This window comes from Dama dama, chromosome 5 (assembly GCF_033118175.1).
Source record: "Dama dama isolate Ldn47 chromosome 5, ASM3311817v1, whole genome shotgun sequence".
NCBI lineage: Eukaryota > Metazoa > Chordata > Mammalia > Artiodactyla > Cervidae > Dama > Dama dama.
This window is the reverse complement of record NC_083685.1, coordinates 113,429,450-113,443,576: the sequence shown is the minus strand read 5'-3', so window position 1 is coordinate 113,443,576 and position 14,127 is coordinate 113,429,450. Positions and strand designations below refer to the sequence as shown.

General features: G+C 56.9%; 2 protein-coding genes across 13 annotated transcripts in view; one reads left to right on the top strand and one right to left on the bottom strand.

Annotated features, from left to right (window-relative positions):
* Positions 1–6,311, top strand: part of HDAC5 (histone deacetylase 5) — a 36,668-nt gene extending 30,357 nt beyond the window's left edge. For all 11 annotated transcript variants that reach the window (XM_061144177.1, XM_061144173.1, XM_061144169.1 and 8 more), the window contains 13 exons: positions 697–830; positions 1,382–1,502; positions 1,962–2,011; positions 2,152–2,259; positions 2,680–2,735; positions 2,879–2,966; positions 3,825–3,944; positions 4,201–4,298; positions 4,461–4,579; positions 5,280–5,413; positions 5,702–5,786; positions 5,929–6,094; positions 6,187–6,311. In XM_061144177.1, coding sequence (XP_061000160.1) covers positions 697–830; positions 1,382–1,502; positions 1,962–2,011; positions 2,152–2,259; positions 2,680–2,735; positions 2,879–2,966; positions 3,825–3,944; positions 4,201–4,298; positions 4,461–4,579; positions 5,280–5,413; positions 5,702–5,786; positions 5,929–6,094; positions 6,187–6,226 — 1,319 coding nt within the window. In that variant the 3' untranslated portion in view covers positions 6,227–6,311. The remainder of the gene's footprint in view (positions 1–696; positions 831–1,381; positions 1,503–1,961; positions 2,012–2,151; positions 2,260–2,679; positions 2,736–2,878; positions 2,967–3,824; positions 3,945–4,200; positions 4,299–4,460; positions 4,580–5,279; positions 5,414–5,701; positions 5,787–5,928; positions 6,095–6,186) is intronic.
* A 1,857-nt stretch (positions 6,312–8,168) lies between these two features.
* On the bottom strand, positions 8,169–13,025 carry G6PC3 (glucose-6-phosphatase catalytic subunit 3). 2 transcript variants are annotated; one of them, XM_061144166.1, is made up of 7 exons: positions 12,696–13,025; positions 10,162–10,268; positions 9,673–9,763; positions 9,366–9,484; positions 9,045–9,186; positions 8,690–8,828; positions 8,169–8,557 (listed from the first exon to the last, which is right to left on the bottom strand). In XM_061144166.1, the coding sequence occupies exons 1-7, from the start codon at positions 12,911–12,913 to the stop codon at positions 8,465–8,467; spliced, it is 909 nt and encodes a 302-aa protein (XP_061000149.1). In that variant the 5' UTR covers positions 12,914–13,025; the 3' UTR covers positions 8,169–8,464. The 2 variants fall into 2 exon arrangements, with proteins under 2 accessions (XP_061000149.1, XP_061000148.1); XM_061144165.1 differs by having other exon boundaries at positions 8,169–8,828; positions 12,696–13,024.
* Between the last annotated feature and the right edge of the window lie 1,102 nt (positions 13,026–14,127).

Below are 14,127 nucleotides of genomic sequence, written 5' to 3'. Positions count from 1 at the left end.
GGAAAACAGGCCTTGGCTGTCTCCCTGTGTGCACAGCCACCTGTGGTCGTGGTGGCAGCCTCTGTTTCACTGGGCAGGTGGGGGTGAACGTCCATGTACTCTGGGGGCAGCATCTTTCTCAGGGCCTCCCTGCCCCACACCGAGGGACCACTGATTTTGTTTCCTTGCTGCCTCTGACCTGGAGGCGTGGGTGCAGGGAGCCTGTTGTCTCAGTGAGGCCGGGCTCCTCTAGCTCTTTCCCCTCCCTTTGAGGTTAAGAGTGAGGCCTCAGTCCATTGCAGAAGGCTCTTCCACTTGAAACCGCCCAGTGCTGGGCTCTGTAGGGGCACGGATGGTCCCCTTGACGGACCCTAGTTGAGGATGGTCTCCACTCACCAATGGGGTGTGGGGGTGGGGGGCAGCACACAGAGGCTCTGACGGGGGACAGAGGGAAGTAGGAGGTGCTGTGAGGTTAAAACGGATGGTGGTGTCAGGTAGCCTGGTGGAGGCTTGAGAAGCAGGGAGACTGCTGATAGGCGGTGATGGGGGAAAGGAATTTCAGGAAGAGAAGAGGAGCAGGCATGTGGGAGGGTAGCTGGAGTGGCCATGAGGAGGGGCTGCGACTAGGGTGGGCTGGGGAGAGCTCGGTGAGCTCCGCTGAGGCTGGCACAGCCCGGCCCGAAGCTGTGCTGGCTGAAAGGTGTGTCTCCGGCCCAGGTGTGGTCTACGACACGTTCATGCTGAAGCACCAGTGCATGTGTGGGAACACACACGTGCACCCCGAGCATGCTGGCCGGATCCAGAGCATCTGGTCCCGGCTGCAGGAGACAGGCTTGCTCAGCAAGTGTGAGGTAAGGGGGTCCCCCCCGCCTTCCAGCTTCCACCTCAAACCCAGTGAAAATCCTCGTGTTTCTCCTGTTGAGGATGCCTCTGTCTGTGTCTCTTCCTCATTCTCTTTTCAACCCCTGACTTCAGGGCCAGGCCCCCATGTGCTTCCCAGTTCCATCCTTTGTGGTCTGGTGCCCCCATGGTCCCTAGCTGAATGGGGGAGGGTCCTGGGCTGGGGTCCCTGGAGGACCAGGGCATACTTTCTCAAAACACTTTGCATATCCTGGGCCTTCCTTGGAGGGCCACTGGATAGGATTTGGCGCTTCCACTGCAGGGGACCCGGGATCCATCCCTGCTTGGGAAACTGTGTGCTGTGTGCTGCACGGCATGGCCAAAAATAAAAAGAATAGCAATGTCCCACTGATGGAGAAAAAAAAAACCACAACCACTTTGGATCTCCTGAGACTAGAGGGTGGCTCCATGTGCCCACGGACTGTGGGGCGGGGAGAGGTGCTGGGCCTGCAGCGCCAGCCTAATCACCAGCTCCACCTCTTGCTCCCCCATCTCCCGACAGCGAATCCGGGGTCGTAAAGCCACGCTGGATGAGATCCAGACGGTGCACTCCGAGTACCACACCCTGCTCTACGGTACCAGCCCCCTCAACCGGCAGAAGCTGGACAGCAAGAAGCTGCTCGGTGAGCTGAGCGGCCAGCGGGGAGGGGTGGTGGGCCAGGCTGGGTCTGCTGCCCAGATGGGAACAGGGCTGTCAGGATGACCATCACCTGGTAGGCAGGTGGGTCTCCAGGGGCGTGGTTGCCACATCACATGCCTCCAGAGGGCGCCATTCACACAGACTACAGCATGTGGGTGGAGTGCGTGCAGGAGGGCGGGAGGAGACCCGTCAGGCCTGGCGATGGGCTGTGCCCTTCTGCCTCACCTGTCAGGCCTCTTTCTCCCCGCCACCTGCCCCCGGGGAAGGATCACCCCTCAGGACTGGGGACGGTTGTCTCTTCCTGGCGTGGGTGGCAGTGGCCTGTTCTCTGCTGGGATCTGCCCTTTCTCTGTGACTGAGCTCTCTTCCCACTGCACATGCCCACCTGCGGCCCTGGCAGTGACGGCACCTTCTAATGTAGCTCTGCCCCTCTTCCTTGCAGGCCCCATCAGCCAGAAGATGTATGCCATGCTGCCTTGTGGGGGCATTGGGGTGAGTAGGGCACCCGCCTGTGGGGTTGGGTGGGCGGTGCTCCCAGTTCCAGCCCCTCCCTTCCCCCCACCACGGTTGCACCCCCTTTTCGCCCTCCCCCTGCAGGGGGCACACTGAAGCCCACTCTCCTGCCCCTGCAGGTGGACAGCGACACTGTGTGGAACGAGATGCACTCCTCCAGTGCCGTGCGCATGGCGGTGGGCTGCCTGGTGGAGCTGGCATTCAAGGTGGCCGCAGGGGAGCTCAAGGTGAGTGTGTGCGGGCTGGCCGGGGTGGGGGTGGGGGGAGCGACTTGGTCCTGCTGCTGGAGCAGCAGGGGATGGGGCAGCCTCAGCTTTTGCACCAGTCGGGCACCATCCTCTGCAATCTCACCTCTCAGGTGCAGGTATGAGGAGGAGGTGACAGCTCCAAGCGGGCTGGGAGTGAGGGGTAGAGAGAGACAACCGCGAGGCACTAATGTCTGGCGCTCTTGTGGGTCTTGAGGCCACAGAAGGTCGCTGCTGACCCATGTGGCCCTCGGCTGTGCACACTCCTAAAGGTTGTGTGACTGATGTTCCTCACGTGTTCTTTTCGGGGCTTATGCTTCTCTTCTGTGTCTACCCCGATCCGTGGCCACCTTGCCCGCCTGTCTGCCTCTCGTCTCTGTTCCTCTCTCCATACCTCTTCAGAATGGATTTGCCATCATCCGGCCCCCAGGACACCACGCGGAGGAATCCACAGCCATGTGAGCGCCACCTCAGCCCTGCCCTGGACCCACCGCCCTCACCCCTTCTCCCTCTCGGTAGAGCTGACACTGTGTATGTATCTGTGGCTCCCGGAGCCAACATCCAATAAGGCTGACGCCTTGCTTTCTCTCCCACCCTGCAGGGGATTCTGCTTCTTCAATTCAGTAGCTATCACAACCAAGCTCCTGCAGCAGAAGTTGAACGTGGGCAAGGTTCTCATCGTGGACTGGGTAGGCAGTGCCTGGCGCGGCCAGGGTCAGTCTTCAGGAAGCCCCCACCCCAACTCCTTCCCTTCATCCTCAGCAGCCAGAATGGGGCTGGGCTGCTGACCCTGGGGTGTTAGCTCAGCTCTCCCAGTCCCCTGGGGCTCCCTCTTCACTAGGGGAGACGCGAAAGTGGTTTTAGCTGCTGCCCCTCCGTCCCCTGCAGCCTTGAACAGCTGAGGAGGTTGTTTTGCCTTGAGTGATAGAGATGTCTCCTGCCATTGCTAGAGCCCCTCTTGACTGGGGGCTGACACATGGTACTGCTTCATGGACACCTCGCTTCCTAAGAAGTAGGAGGTCTGTTCGATAAATGGAGACACCGGGCTGTTGAGGGACTCACCCAACTAAGGTCACTTAGCTTCTCCACCCTTGCGTCTCTCAGCAGAGGGAGAGGCCCCTATTGCTTGCTCCCTGTGAGCTGGGAAGTAGCCAGGAGCAAGCCTTGGCAAGAAGGGATCTGATTTCTCTAAAGCCTAGCTTGGGCTTCAGAGTTCATCACATTGGGTTCTTCTTCAGAATGTTTTAATTCCTGGCTAACCTCACTGTCCTCCTCCGCGCTGAGTAGAGCGGGCTTGCAGGGAGAGCCACCGTCATTCATCCCCTGGCTTTGTGTCTCCTCTGTGCAGTGCCACGTCCCGGCCCACAGACCCTGGTTAAAGAAGCGTGGGGGGATTTCACTGTGAATGGAACATGGAAGCCCTGTATCTAGGGGCAAACCGCACCCCCAGAGTTCACCATAGGGTGAGGGCTGGGGGCAAGGCGAATTTTGACCTTTGGGTCAGAGCCTGGGCCGTTTTTCCTGATGCCTCTACCCCTCCCCACTAGGACATTCACCACGGTAATGGCACCCAGCAAGCATTTTACAACGATCCCTCTGTGCTCTACATCTCCCTGCATCGCTATGACAACGGGAACTTCTTTCCGGGCTCCGGGGCTCCTGAAGAGGTACAGCTCCTGGGCTCAAACTCGGGGCCCACGGGGAGGTAGCAGAATGGGACCTGGCAGGGAGCCGTGGAGGCCCGTGGTGGTGCTGGTAACCTGGGGAGTCTGGGCTCCTAGTGGGAGGATCACGCCAGTCAACTGCCCCTCCATGCAGAACAGAGGTCAGTGGAGTGAGGGCTGGAGGCAGGGCTGAGGGTGGGGCAACATGTGGGCTCCCCCGGCAGTGAGAATAACCCCCTGCCCCCCACCGTGCTGCCAGGTTGGCGGAGGGCCGGGCGTGGGGTACAATGTGAACGTGGCATGGACGGGAGGTGTGGACCCCCCCATCGGAGACGTGGAGTACCTCACGGCCTTCAGGTGGGGACTGAGAAGAGCCCGGGGAGGGGTGGGAGCTCCTGGGCCCTGCCGTGGGAGGGGCAGAAAGCACACAGTTTGGTCTGGGTGGAGGGGGTCGGCCCTGTGGGGACACAGGCCTGGCCAAGTCACCTGCCAGGGTCAGCTCGGGCCCTCCCTTTGCAGGACAGTGGTGATGCCCATTGCCCACGAGTTCTCACCTGACGTGGTCCTGGTCTCCGCTGGCTTTGATGCTGTTGAGGGACACCTGTCTCCGCTGGGTGGCTACTCTGTCACCGCCAGATGTGAGCCTGCTGGGGGATTGAGGGAGGCTATGGAGCAGTGAAGATGGTGGGGACGAGTGGGAAGCTGGGAGGAGTGCTGTGCGTGCTTGCATGCCAGGTCGCTTCAGGCATGTCCAGCTCTTTGGAGACCCTCTGGACTGCAGTCCACTAGACTCCTCTGTCCATAGCACTCTTCAGGCAAGAATACTGGAGTGGTTTGCCATTTCCTTCTCCAGGGGATCTTCCCGACCCAGGGATCAAACCCATGTCTCTTATGTCTCTTGCATTGGTGGGTGGGTTCTTTACCATTAGCGCCACCTGGGAAGCCCTGGGAGGAGCGCTGGGGCAGGTCTAAGACTTGAATCATCCTGGCAGCATCCTCCCTTCTCCCTCTGCCAGCCCTGGCCTTGAGGAGCCGACAGGTGGGGGAGTGTACCTCCTCATGCAGCTGTAGAGTGATGACCCTGCGTGTTTTCATTGGTGGTTTCTCATGATGGGAGATGTATAACTGGATCTTCTTAGCCTCTTCATTTTGTCTTTAATGGAACATTCAATCCACGACATTGAGTTTTAACATGGGTATCTGTTTAGGTTTAAATCCACCATCTTATTTTGTGCTGTTTGTCTCATCTCTTGTGTTTTTCTCTCCTTTCTTACTTTTTTTTGAGTTGATTTTCTTTCATTAACCGTTTCATCCTCCTCTCTTCACCCTTCCCTGAAGGTTTTGGCCACTTGACCAGGCAGCTGATGACGCTGGCAGGGGGCCGGGTGGTGCTGGCCCTGGAGGGAGGCCACGACCTGACCGCCATCTGTGATGCCTCTGAGGCCTGTGTCTCGGCACTGCTCAGCGTGGAGGTAAGGGGCGCACAGTGGGGCTGGGGGAGGTGGGCCGGTAGGCCAGGGACCAAGGGGCCAGCGGGGTGGGGGAGGGACCCTTTCCTGGGTCAGGCAGCACCCAGGGTCTTTGGGGAGGGTTTTTTTTTTTTTTTTGGTTCCCAAAGATGGCTGGTAGCCAGAGAAGGCTTTCTGAATAGAGGTTTCTCAAAAGGCTATGCTTGCCCCTGTTGTGGGGCTGAGTCGGGTGGTTAGAGGGGCAGCCACGGCCACTCCCAACCCTAAGCTTGTTCTTCTTTCCCCTGCCAGCTGCAGCCCTTGGACGAGGCAGTCTTGCAGCAAAAGCCCAACATCAACGCAGTGGCCACGCTGGAGAAAGTCATCGAGATCCAGAGTACGTGGGGACAGGCAGAGGGGCTCGGGCCCCAGCTTGCTGAGTAGAGGCGAAAAACTCGAGTGCACACCAGGGCTGGGGAAGTCCATATGGTTGGGGGTTTCTGCCCCTCCTTGACCCGCTGCTCACCCCTCACCCACAGGCAAACACTGGAGCTGTGTGCAGAGGTTCGCTGCTGGCCTAGGCCGTTCCCTGCGGGAGGCCCAGGCAGGTGAGACAGAGGAGGCTGAGACTGTGAGCGCCATGGCCTTGCTGTCGGTGGGGGCCGAGCAGGCCCAGGCGGCTGCAGCCCGGGAGCACAGCCCCAGGTGAGGCGCCCCCCACCTCCCAGCCGTCGCCCAAGCCGCCCCCCCACCCCGCACCACTGCCTCAACGCGTCTCCCTGTGCTTGTCCCCACAGGCCAGCAGAGGAGCCCATGGAACAGGAGCCTGCCCTGTGACGCCCTGGCCCCCATCTCTCTGGGCTTCATCATTGTGATTTTGTTTATTTTTTCTATTAAAAACAAAAAGTCACACATTCAACAACGTGTGCTGTGTGGGTCTCTCAGCCTCGCCCCTGCTGCTCCTCTAAGCTGCCTCAGGCCCCCCTTCCGCCTCCGTGGCCCATGTCTCAGCTCAGAAGTTTGCTCTTTCTGGAGGGTGAGGGGTACCCTGTCCAGGCCTTCTCCCATGTTCTTCCCCACACCCACTTCCTGCGTCCTGTCCTTGTTCCCCCTGGAGCCTGGGCCAGCTCAAGGTGGGCACGGGGCCCAGAAGGCACCTTCTGGCCCTGGGGGCTCCCTGAGTGAGGAGGGAACAGTAAGTTTGGTGCCTTGGCTTCAGCTGACTTAGGGGGAAATGCCTTAATTTCACCTTCCTCCCCTCTCCAGCCCCAGAGGATAATCCAGAGGGTCCCTCTACAGTCTTAAGATGTGGAACGGAGGGGAGGTGGGCTCCCGCCCTGTGATTCTCACCATTTTTCCTGGTGTCCTCACCATCTCCACAGAGCTCCCCTCTCCTCCATGTTTCTCCTGGCCTCAGCTCTGTGCTCTAGGATGTGGGCCTGAGGTCTGTGGGCAGGGCAGCCTTGCCTTGCACTCCTCAGGGCCTGTTTCCCCTTCTCAGGGGCTGGAGAGAGGGAAAGTGTGTGGGGAGGGAGGGGACTGGACTCTCGGGTTCTGAGGGACCAAGAGGAGCTGTGGAACCAGGCCTGCTCTCCCTTGTAAGCTGTCGGCCTCCCTGCCCCTCTGCTGGCAGGGTCTGGGGATGGGGAGAAGGCGGTCCCTGCAGGGGGACTCCAGGCTGGTGAGAGCCCCCCTGCTGTTTAGGACCAGATTTCCCCAGCCACCCAGCATACTGCAAGCAGAAGGGTCAGGGCCCAACTCCCTCCTTGGACCTTTGACTTTGAAGCCTGGGGAGGGTGACAGTGGGTGGGGGTTCTAGAAGGAGCAGGGACAGAACCCAGGAGCCTGCCCTCAGCTTTAGCTTCCCTTCCTCTGCTTCCTTTGTGGGCCACGCCCAGGGAAACTAAGACCTGGATGAGGCTGGGAGCTGTCCTTTCTCTCCCAGGAGCCCGGCCTAGCCTTGTTTCCAGGGCTAGGAGCCCACAAGACTTAGGGAATGCTGTCCAGCCTGTGGGAAACCAAAGATGGGAAGAAGCTCCTGGGGGGCTAAGTCTTCCTCCCTCCTTCTCCCCAACCCCACATATTCTTTTCTTCTTCCCCTCCCCAGGGCCCCACCAATCTGTTTACATATTTATTATCCTAATGGGGGCCTGAGCAGGGTTGAGGGAGCCAGGGGAGGAGCAGGAGTCCCACCACCACAGGTTTATCATGCACTGTGTCTTGTGTGTTGTTAGCGTGTTCTAGATCTTCCTGGGGTGTGGGGCTGAGCCCCAGCTCTGGGCCCCTTCCCCTCCCTCTTCCCACGGCCTGTCTGGTTCTCATGTAAACCTACTCCCGGCTTTGTCTCCCTGGACATAGATTTCAGTTAAGTATCCTGTAACCTGTTACACTGTGTGTCCTTGTGGAAATAAACTTGTTTCTGGCAGTGCCTTCTGGGGCCAATGTCTCTGTTCTCTGGGCTTCCTACTCTTTTCTCCAGTCCCTGGACTAACCAATTTAGGAAACAAGAGGCTGGGGTGGGAGGGAGTGGGATCTCTGTCCTGTAGATTAAAGAACAAGGTTTCCCTGAACATAGCCACAGCATCTCCTGGGACCTCTGTGTGGCCGAGGTGGTGGTGGTAGGAAGGGGGCCCAAGGCTAAAGGGCTGGCTTTTCCTTCTGCCTCTCAGCCTCTGTGGGCACAAGGTTGGAGTGGGTGCAGAACAAGCGGTCTGGCAAGGGTTGCCCTGCATGCGCATAGCCAAGTCCAGTGGAGATGTTCACGGAGGCAAGAGAGGAGTCCAGAGGTGTGGAAGGGCTTTATTGGGGCTGCTCCGAGCCCCTCACAGTGTTACAGAAACCCATTGTTCTCACTGTTGCCTTTGCTCTTTGGGGACTTGGGAGGGAAGGCAGGAGGACCTTCCTGGGAGAGAAAAGGCCCCTCTTGGGGCTGAGAGCAGGTAGTGGGAGAAGTAGAAAACTCAACATGAGCAGGGCCCGCTGGGGGCTGGAAGTGGACGGAGCCGCCTCCCAAGGATGGAGGTCACAGAGCCTGGGCTTCGTGAGAGGGGAGGTGGGTGTAGGAGGCACCTAGAGTCAGGAAGAGCGGATGGGCGGTGCATCCTGGGCACTGAACGTGTGCACCAGCCAGGGTACGAGGGCCAGGACCAGGCATGGCCAGAGGGTGTGCTTGAGGAAATTGAAGATGTAGAAAAGGCTGATCTGAGGCGGGTAGCCCAGCCAGTTCAGGGGGCCCAGCAACCCCATGGCCAGCACAAGGCAGGCTAGTTTCTGGCCATATCCCAGGTGTGCCCGCCGTACCTGGGCATAGCAGGGAGAGTGTAGAGCGATGCCCAGACCCAGGGCGGCCCCTGAGTCGCGGCTTAGGGAGGCAAAGGGCCGGCTGTCCAAGTGCACCCACTCAGGCCGCTCACACCACTTAGAGGCTAGGTTGATGGACCTGTGGAGAGCAAGAGTCTTTGCGAGGAGAGAGAATCCCCTGGGCCCAGAGGGCTGATGGCTTTCTATCCCTTTGGGGGCTACCGCCATGTTCGGGAGACTGTATGTGAACTGGCAACGTGTCCTATTTAACAACAGCGAACCAGAGAGCCACCAGGCCAGATACAGGGGAGGCAGGACAGGCCCCTACTTACCCAAGCTTCAAAGCAGAACTTACCAAGAAAGATCCAGGCCCAGTGTAAAGAGGGTCCAGTAGATGAGGCTGGCACCCAGCAAGAGGGCCAGAGAGGTCAATCCATAGAAACTTAGCTCCCGCTCCATGGGCACCTGGGGGGTCATCAGCCAGCCTAGGACAGCACCTAGGGAAGCAGGGTGACAGCAGCTTCAAGGAGTTTGGGGATATGACCCTCACCCCGAACAGCAGGGTAGTTTGTCAGAAGGGGGGCTTGGGGTTGGCCGTACAATGGGAAGATCATACACTGGTCCTCCCACTGTCAATGGCACCCTCTGGGTCCACCCCGTTGCCCCAGTTGCTCACCAGTTATTAAGCCAGCCAACACCTGGTGAGGGAAATGTGCTAAGAGGAAGACCCGGGATAAGCCGACCGCCAGCAGGAAGGTGCAATAAGCCAAGCTAGGAATCACCCTCACCCAGCGGCTAAAAAGAAGAGAAGCAGATGGTTCACGAGATGTCCATGCACTGCTGGGCTTCCCTGAGCACTCAGGCACTTGGACCAAATAACCTGGGGTCCCCAGAACTCCAGCTCCCAGGCCACCCTGCTGTGGGGCTTTTGGGTCCAGGGTACCATCACCCCACCCCCACTGGTGGGCGATGCCAAGGTGTACCTGTGGGCCCGAGTGGCCATCTGGGAAGAGATGGCCGTCATTATGGGCCAGAGGGCTGCTCCTGTGATCATACAGTGTCCAGAAGGGCTGCCTGCCGGGGGATTCAGAAACTCAGTTCATGGTGGGAGCTGAGTTTGGTGGGAGCCCAGGTGTACCTGGTGATAGCTCAACACAGCTGCCTCCCTGTGACCACGAGAGAGCCTTCCTCCAGCACTGCCCATAGCTCCCTCTGCCCTGAAGCCTTCTCCCCACCCCCAGCCTGCAGTCACTGCTCTGACTTCTACCCTGACAACTTGGCTCTAGTCGATACAAGGTGAGCAACTGGCACGGGCGTTTTTCTCCTACAATTCTTCCCTGGGTTTCTTTGTTCTCTGGCCCAGTAACTAGGAGACTAGGCCTCTGATGCTTAGGTGGTCCTGGCTAAAAAGTACTATCGAACACTCACCAAACGCTAACCACATTGGGCAAGGGAGGTATAGGGCTTCTCACCTGGGCCAGTTTCACAAGAAGAGGGGAATTGGTGAACCTGGGCTGGAGCTTGGCTGTAGTACCCAGACTCATGGACCCACCAAAAGGGCCTGTCTCCAAACAGAAACCTAGAAGAGAGCAGATGCCACTATACATACACACACACACACACACACACACACACACACACACACATACACAGAGAGAGACACAAATGCCAGGAGAATGGGGGTGAGGCAGATGGACACCTGGAATACTCCAAAGGGCTTATAGGGTGGAGTCAGAGAGGACATCTGATTCTGGGTCACTGCCTTGCCACGGTTTTTTACCTTGGAACAGGAGAAAGTGTGCATTTTTTTAAAAAGTGATAAGGAGGCAAGAGATTGTGGTGTGCGTGGGCGTGCTCTGAGATGCTCAAAAGTCCCATTCTTATCCCTCCCACTGCAAGGCCAGCTCTGCTCTTGTCATTTATAGACAGCTTGGGACCTGACTCTCCCTCTCCTTCCCAAACCCTCATTCACTCTGCTGCTTCTCTTTTCTCCATTTCCCAAATTCCAGCCTCAGTTACTTAGGAAAGTCTCTCATGTTTGAAAATAGTAGTGGGGGCGGGGCTTCCCTGGTGGTCCAGGGGCTAAGACTCTACACACTCAATGCAGGGGGTCCAGGTATAATCCCTGGTTAGGGAACTAGATCCCCCATGCTGCAACTAACAGTGTGCGTGCTGCAACTAAAGATACTATGTGCCACAACTAGGACCTGACACAGCCAACTAATAAATAAAACAAATATAAGAAAAGGGGGAGGGACTTCCCTGGTGGTCCAGTGGTTAAGAATCCACCTTCCAACACAGGGTATGTGGGTCTGATCCCTGGTTGGGGAATTAAGATCCCACATGCTGCAGGGCAACTAAGCCCATGTGCTGCAACGACTGAACCCACGCGCCACAGCAAGAGAAGCCTGAGCATCCCCCAAGGAGAAGCCCATATGCTTTAACTAGAGAAAGCCCATGAGCCACAATTAAGAGACCCCACGCCACAATGAAGACCCTGCGCGGCCAAAATAATAAATAAATAAAGTCCTTCTATTGAAGAAAAAAAAAAACAAACCAGAGGTGGGGAATGCACAGGGAAGCTGAGGGAGAATAAAGAAAACAAAACAGTTCAAAATCCCCTGGCTTAGCTAGGTGCTTCGCTGGACCCTGGAAAACACACAGCAGACTAAGAGGCTGCTGTGGCCAGAAAGAGAAAAGGTTGGCAGAACAGCAGAGATGCTGGCTAGGAAGCCAAGGGCTGGGAAAGGAGGTACAGAAGGGACCTGCCTCTCCCCGCCAAAAACTGAGCGTGGTTCACACACCAGATGCTCAACACATACTTAGGAAATGAACAGGGGCTTTGCCATGTGGGAATTAATGGTCTTAGGGGAACAGGACGAGACAGGAAGGCTGATACAGACTCCGAGGGAGGACAGGACAAAGCAAAGGGCAACTCAGTAGGAAGGAAATGATTAGACAACTGCTTTACCGTTTATAGCAGGGATGAAGCCCTGGTAGAAAGAAGTGGAAGGGAAGGTATTTGGTTTTTCACCAAGTCATTCTAGCCCATTCAAGTGTCCCCTATGAAACTCCCTTCCCTCCCTCAGGCTGGCAATATGGCAATAGATGGTGAGGTGAGGAGAGGTGCAGTTGCATGCCCAGCAGGAAGTATAGCTCCCTTCTGCACCCAAGAGAACAGGTGGCACAAAGAGATAAGCCCCAAGGGCCCTACCCACTTGCCTGGTATTCCTGGCTTCTAAGTCTGTGTCAGAGCCTACTGGTGAATGAAGGTGAAGAGGGAGATGAGAAAGTGTTCCCTAAAAGGCAAAGCTTAAGCCCCAGTGCTTTTTGAAATTTACTGTGCACACGAACCACTTGGGGTCCTTGCTAAAATGTAGATAATGATTCAGGAGCTCCCACCTGGAGCCTGAGATTCTGCATTTCCAGCAAGTTTTCAAATGCTCCTTATGTTGCTGGCCATGGCCCGGTGACCACACCTTAACTTGGAAGCCTTTTCTGTCCTGAGCAGCCAGTGTTGAAGCCTGGCACAAAGCAAGCTTCTTAAAAACTCTATCAAATAAATGAATGAAGAAATGAATCAAAGAGTGAGTTGAGAAGCAGGACTTTCTGCTACTTAAGTCACCATTGATGTTTTTTAAAAATACAGATTCCCAGGCTCTCCCCTGGAATTTTAAAATCAGTATGTCTGGGGTGGGATAGGATATTTGCATTTTAAACACGCCCCCTTAAGTGATTTATCTCATCAGGCCCGTTAAACACTAGTCTAATGATTAGGATGGGGACTCTGAGGTCTGAGTCCAAGATGCACAAGGATGCTCAAAGAGGAAAAGTCAGTGGCCATGGGGTAGGGGTGGGGAGGTCTTAAGGTTCCCTGGGGGTGGGGTTAGGGGTGGAGCGGGGAGCCAGGCCTTTGAGGCAGTTTCTGAGAGGAATCAGGGTCTGCACAAGGCTCAGGGCCCTTGGGGGTGGGGGACCAGGCCGCCGGAGGGCTTCGCTGTCTCACCACTTGAAGACGAGGTTGAGCCACTCGGTGATGAGGCTGATCCAGAGCACCGCAATGCCCACCCGGCGAGACGCATAGTAGGCCGCAGGGAAGTAGAACAGAAAGAGGCTCTTGGGGTCGCCCAGAAAGGTGACCCAGAGCCACACGTTCTCCAACCAGGGCAGCTGGTTCTGCAGCGCCTCGGCCATCGCGATGCCCGCGCCCAGCGTGGACTCCATGGCGACTCCCAGGCTGGTCCGGCCAGGGTTTGATGTAGGGCGGAAGCCGAGGAGTCCAGGCGACGAGGAAACTGCTACTCACTGCCCTGCAGAGCCCACCCTTCGGAACCGAGGCCCCGCCCCCTGGTGGTGACCAGTGAAAACCCCGCCCTCGGCCCCGCCCCTGGGCTCGCGCGAGCCGGGCCTCCTGCCGGTACCGTTTCCTCCTGCGCTCTTCCCAGCCCTTCCTCTCTACTGGGCAGCGTAGGGGACAAATCTTTTCAAAGGCGTTTCCGCAGAGCCCCACGTGGCTGCTATTGCCGGCACGTGGACTAGGGCGTAGAGGCGGCTCTTGCTGCTCTTCCGGGTCATGGGACAAACTAACGTGAGGATCGGCGGTGCGTCCAGGCTCCGTCCTTTGCTGCTGTGAAGACGGGCATGTAATATCCAGAGCTAGGATTCCTTCCGGACCAGACTTTTCTCCTCCAGTACCGCTGCCCTCCAAAGATATTTGGAGATGTCTTGGAGAGAAGGCTAGAGACAACCCCTGCTCCGGGAAGCCAGTCATCCCCGGTCGGCGCTGAAGTGGGACCCTAAATTTGCACACACAGGTGGCTAAGCCGGTCCACAGCTTCCTCCTCCAGCCCAAGACTTTCTTGCTTGAATTCATCCGCTGTTGATTTGGTGGCCGACAGATCAGCCTCTTGATTTTGAGGGGTCGTCCCTAAAGGCTTGAGAGTTCTTAACACGTAGCACAGACTTAAGTCACACTTCCTCCCAGTTCTAAGCTCGTCTTGCCCCTCTCCTTTCGTGCTCCTGTCATCTTGCTTTCCAAAACCCCTCTGGGGAGGTAAGCCTTGAGATAGCTAGGTTGGTGAGGGAGGAGAAGGAGCACCCACCTACGACAAAAATTAGAATAATCCTCTGGAGGAACACACACAGAAAACGGAAATCTCAGCTAGTCTAGGTGAGGTCTTACCTAGAGGCAGAGTTGAGGTGGGAGGAGATTGTTGAAGTGGTTGCTTCCCTACCTCAAGCAACTTTATTCTTCGTGAGTTCTTTGAGAGGTGAAAATAAGGATGTAAATCTGGGTTCTAATTGGAAAGAGATTAATTTCACTACTTAAAAAGGTATGGGGAAGGGAAACTGGATTCAAATCTCATTTCATTCCCTTGCTAAATGTTTTTTCAATTGCCCCAAGGAAAAAGTTCACATTTTTAAGTCTTGTGAAAGTT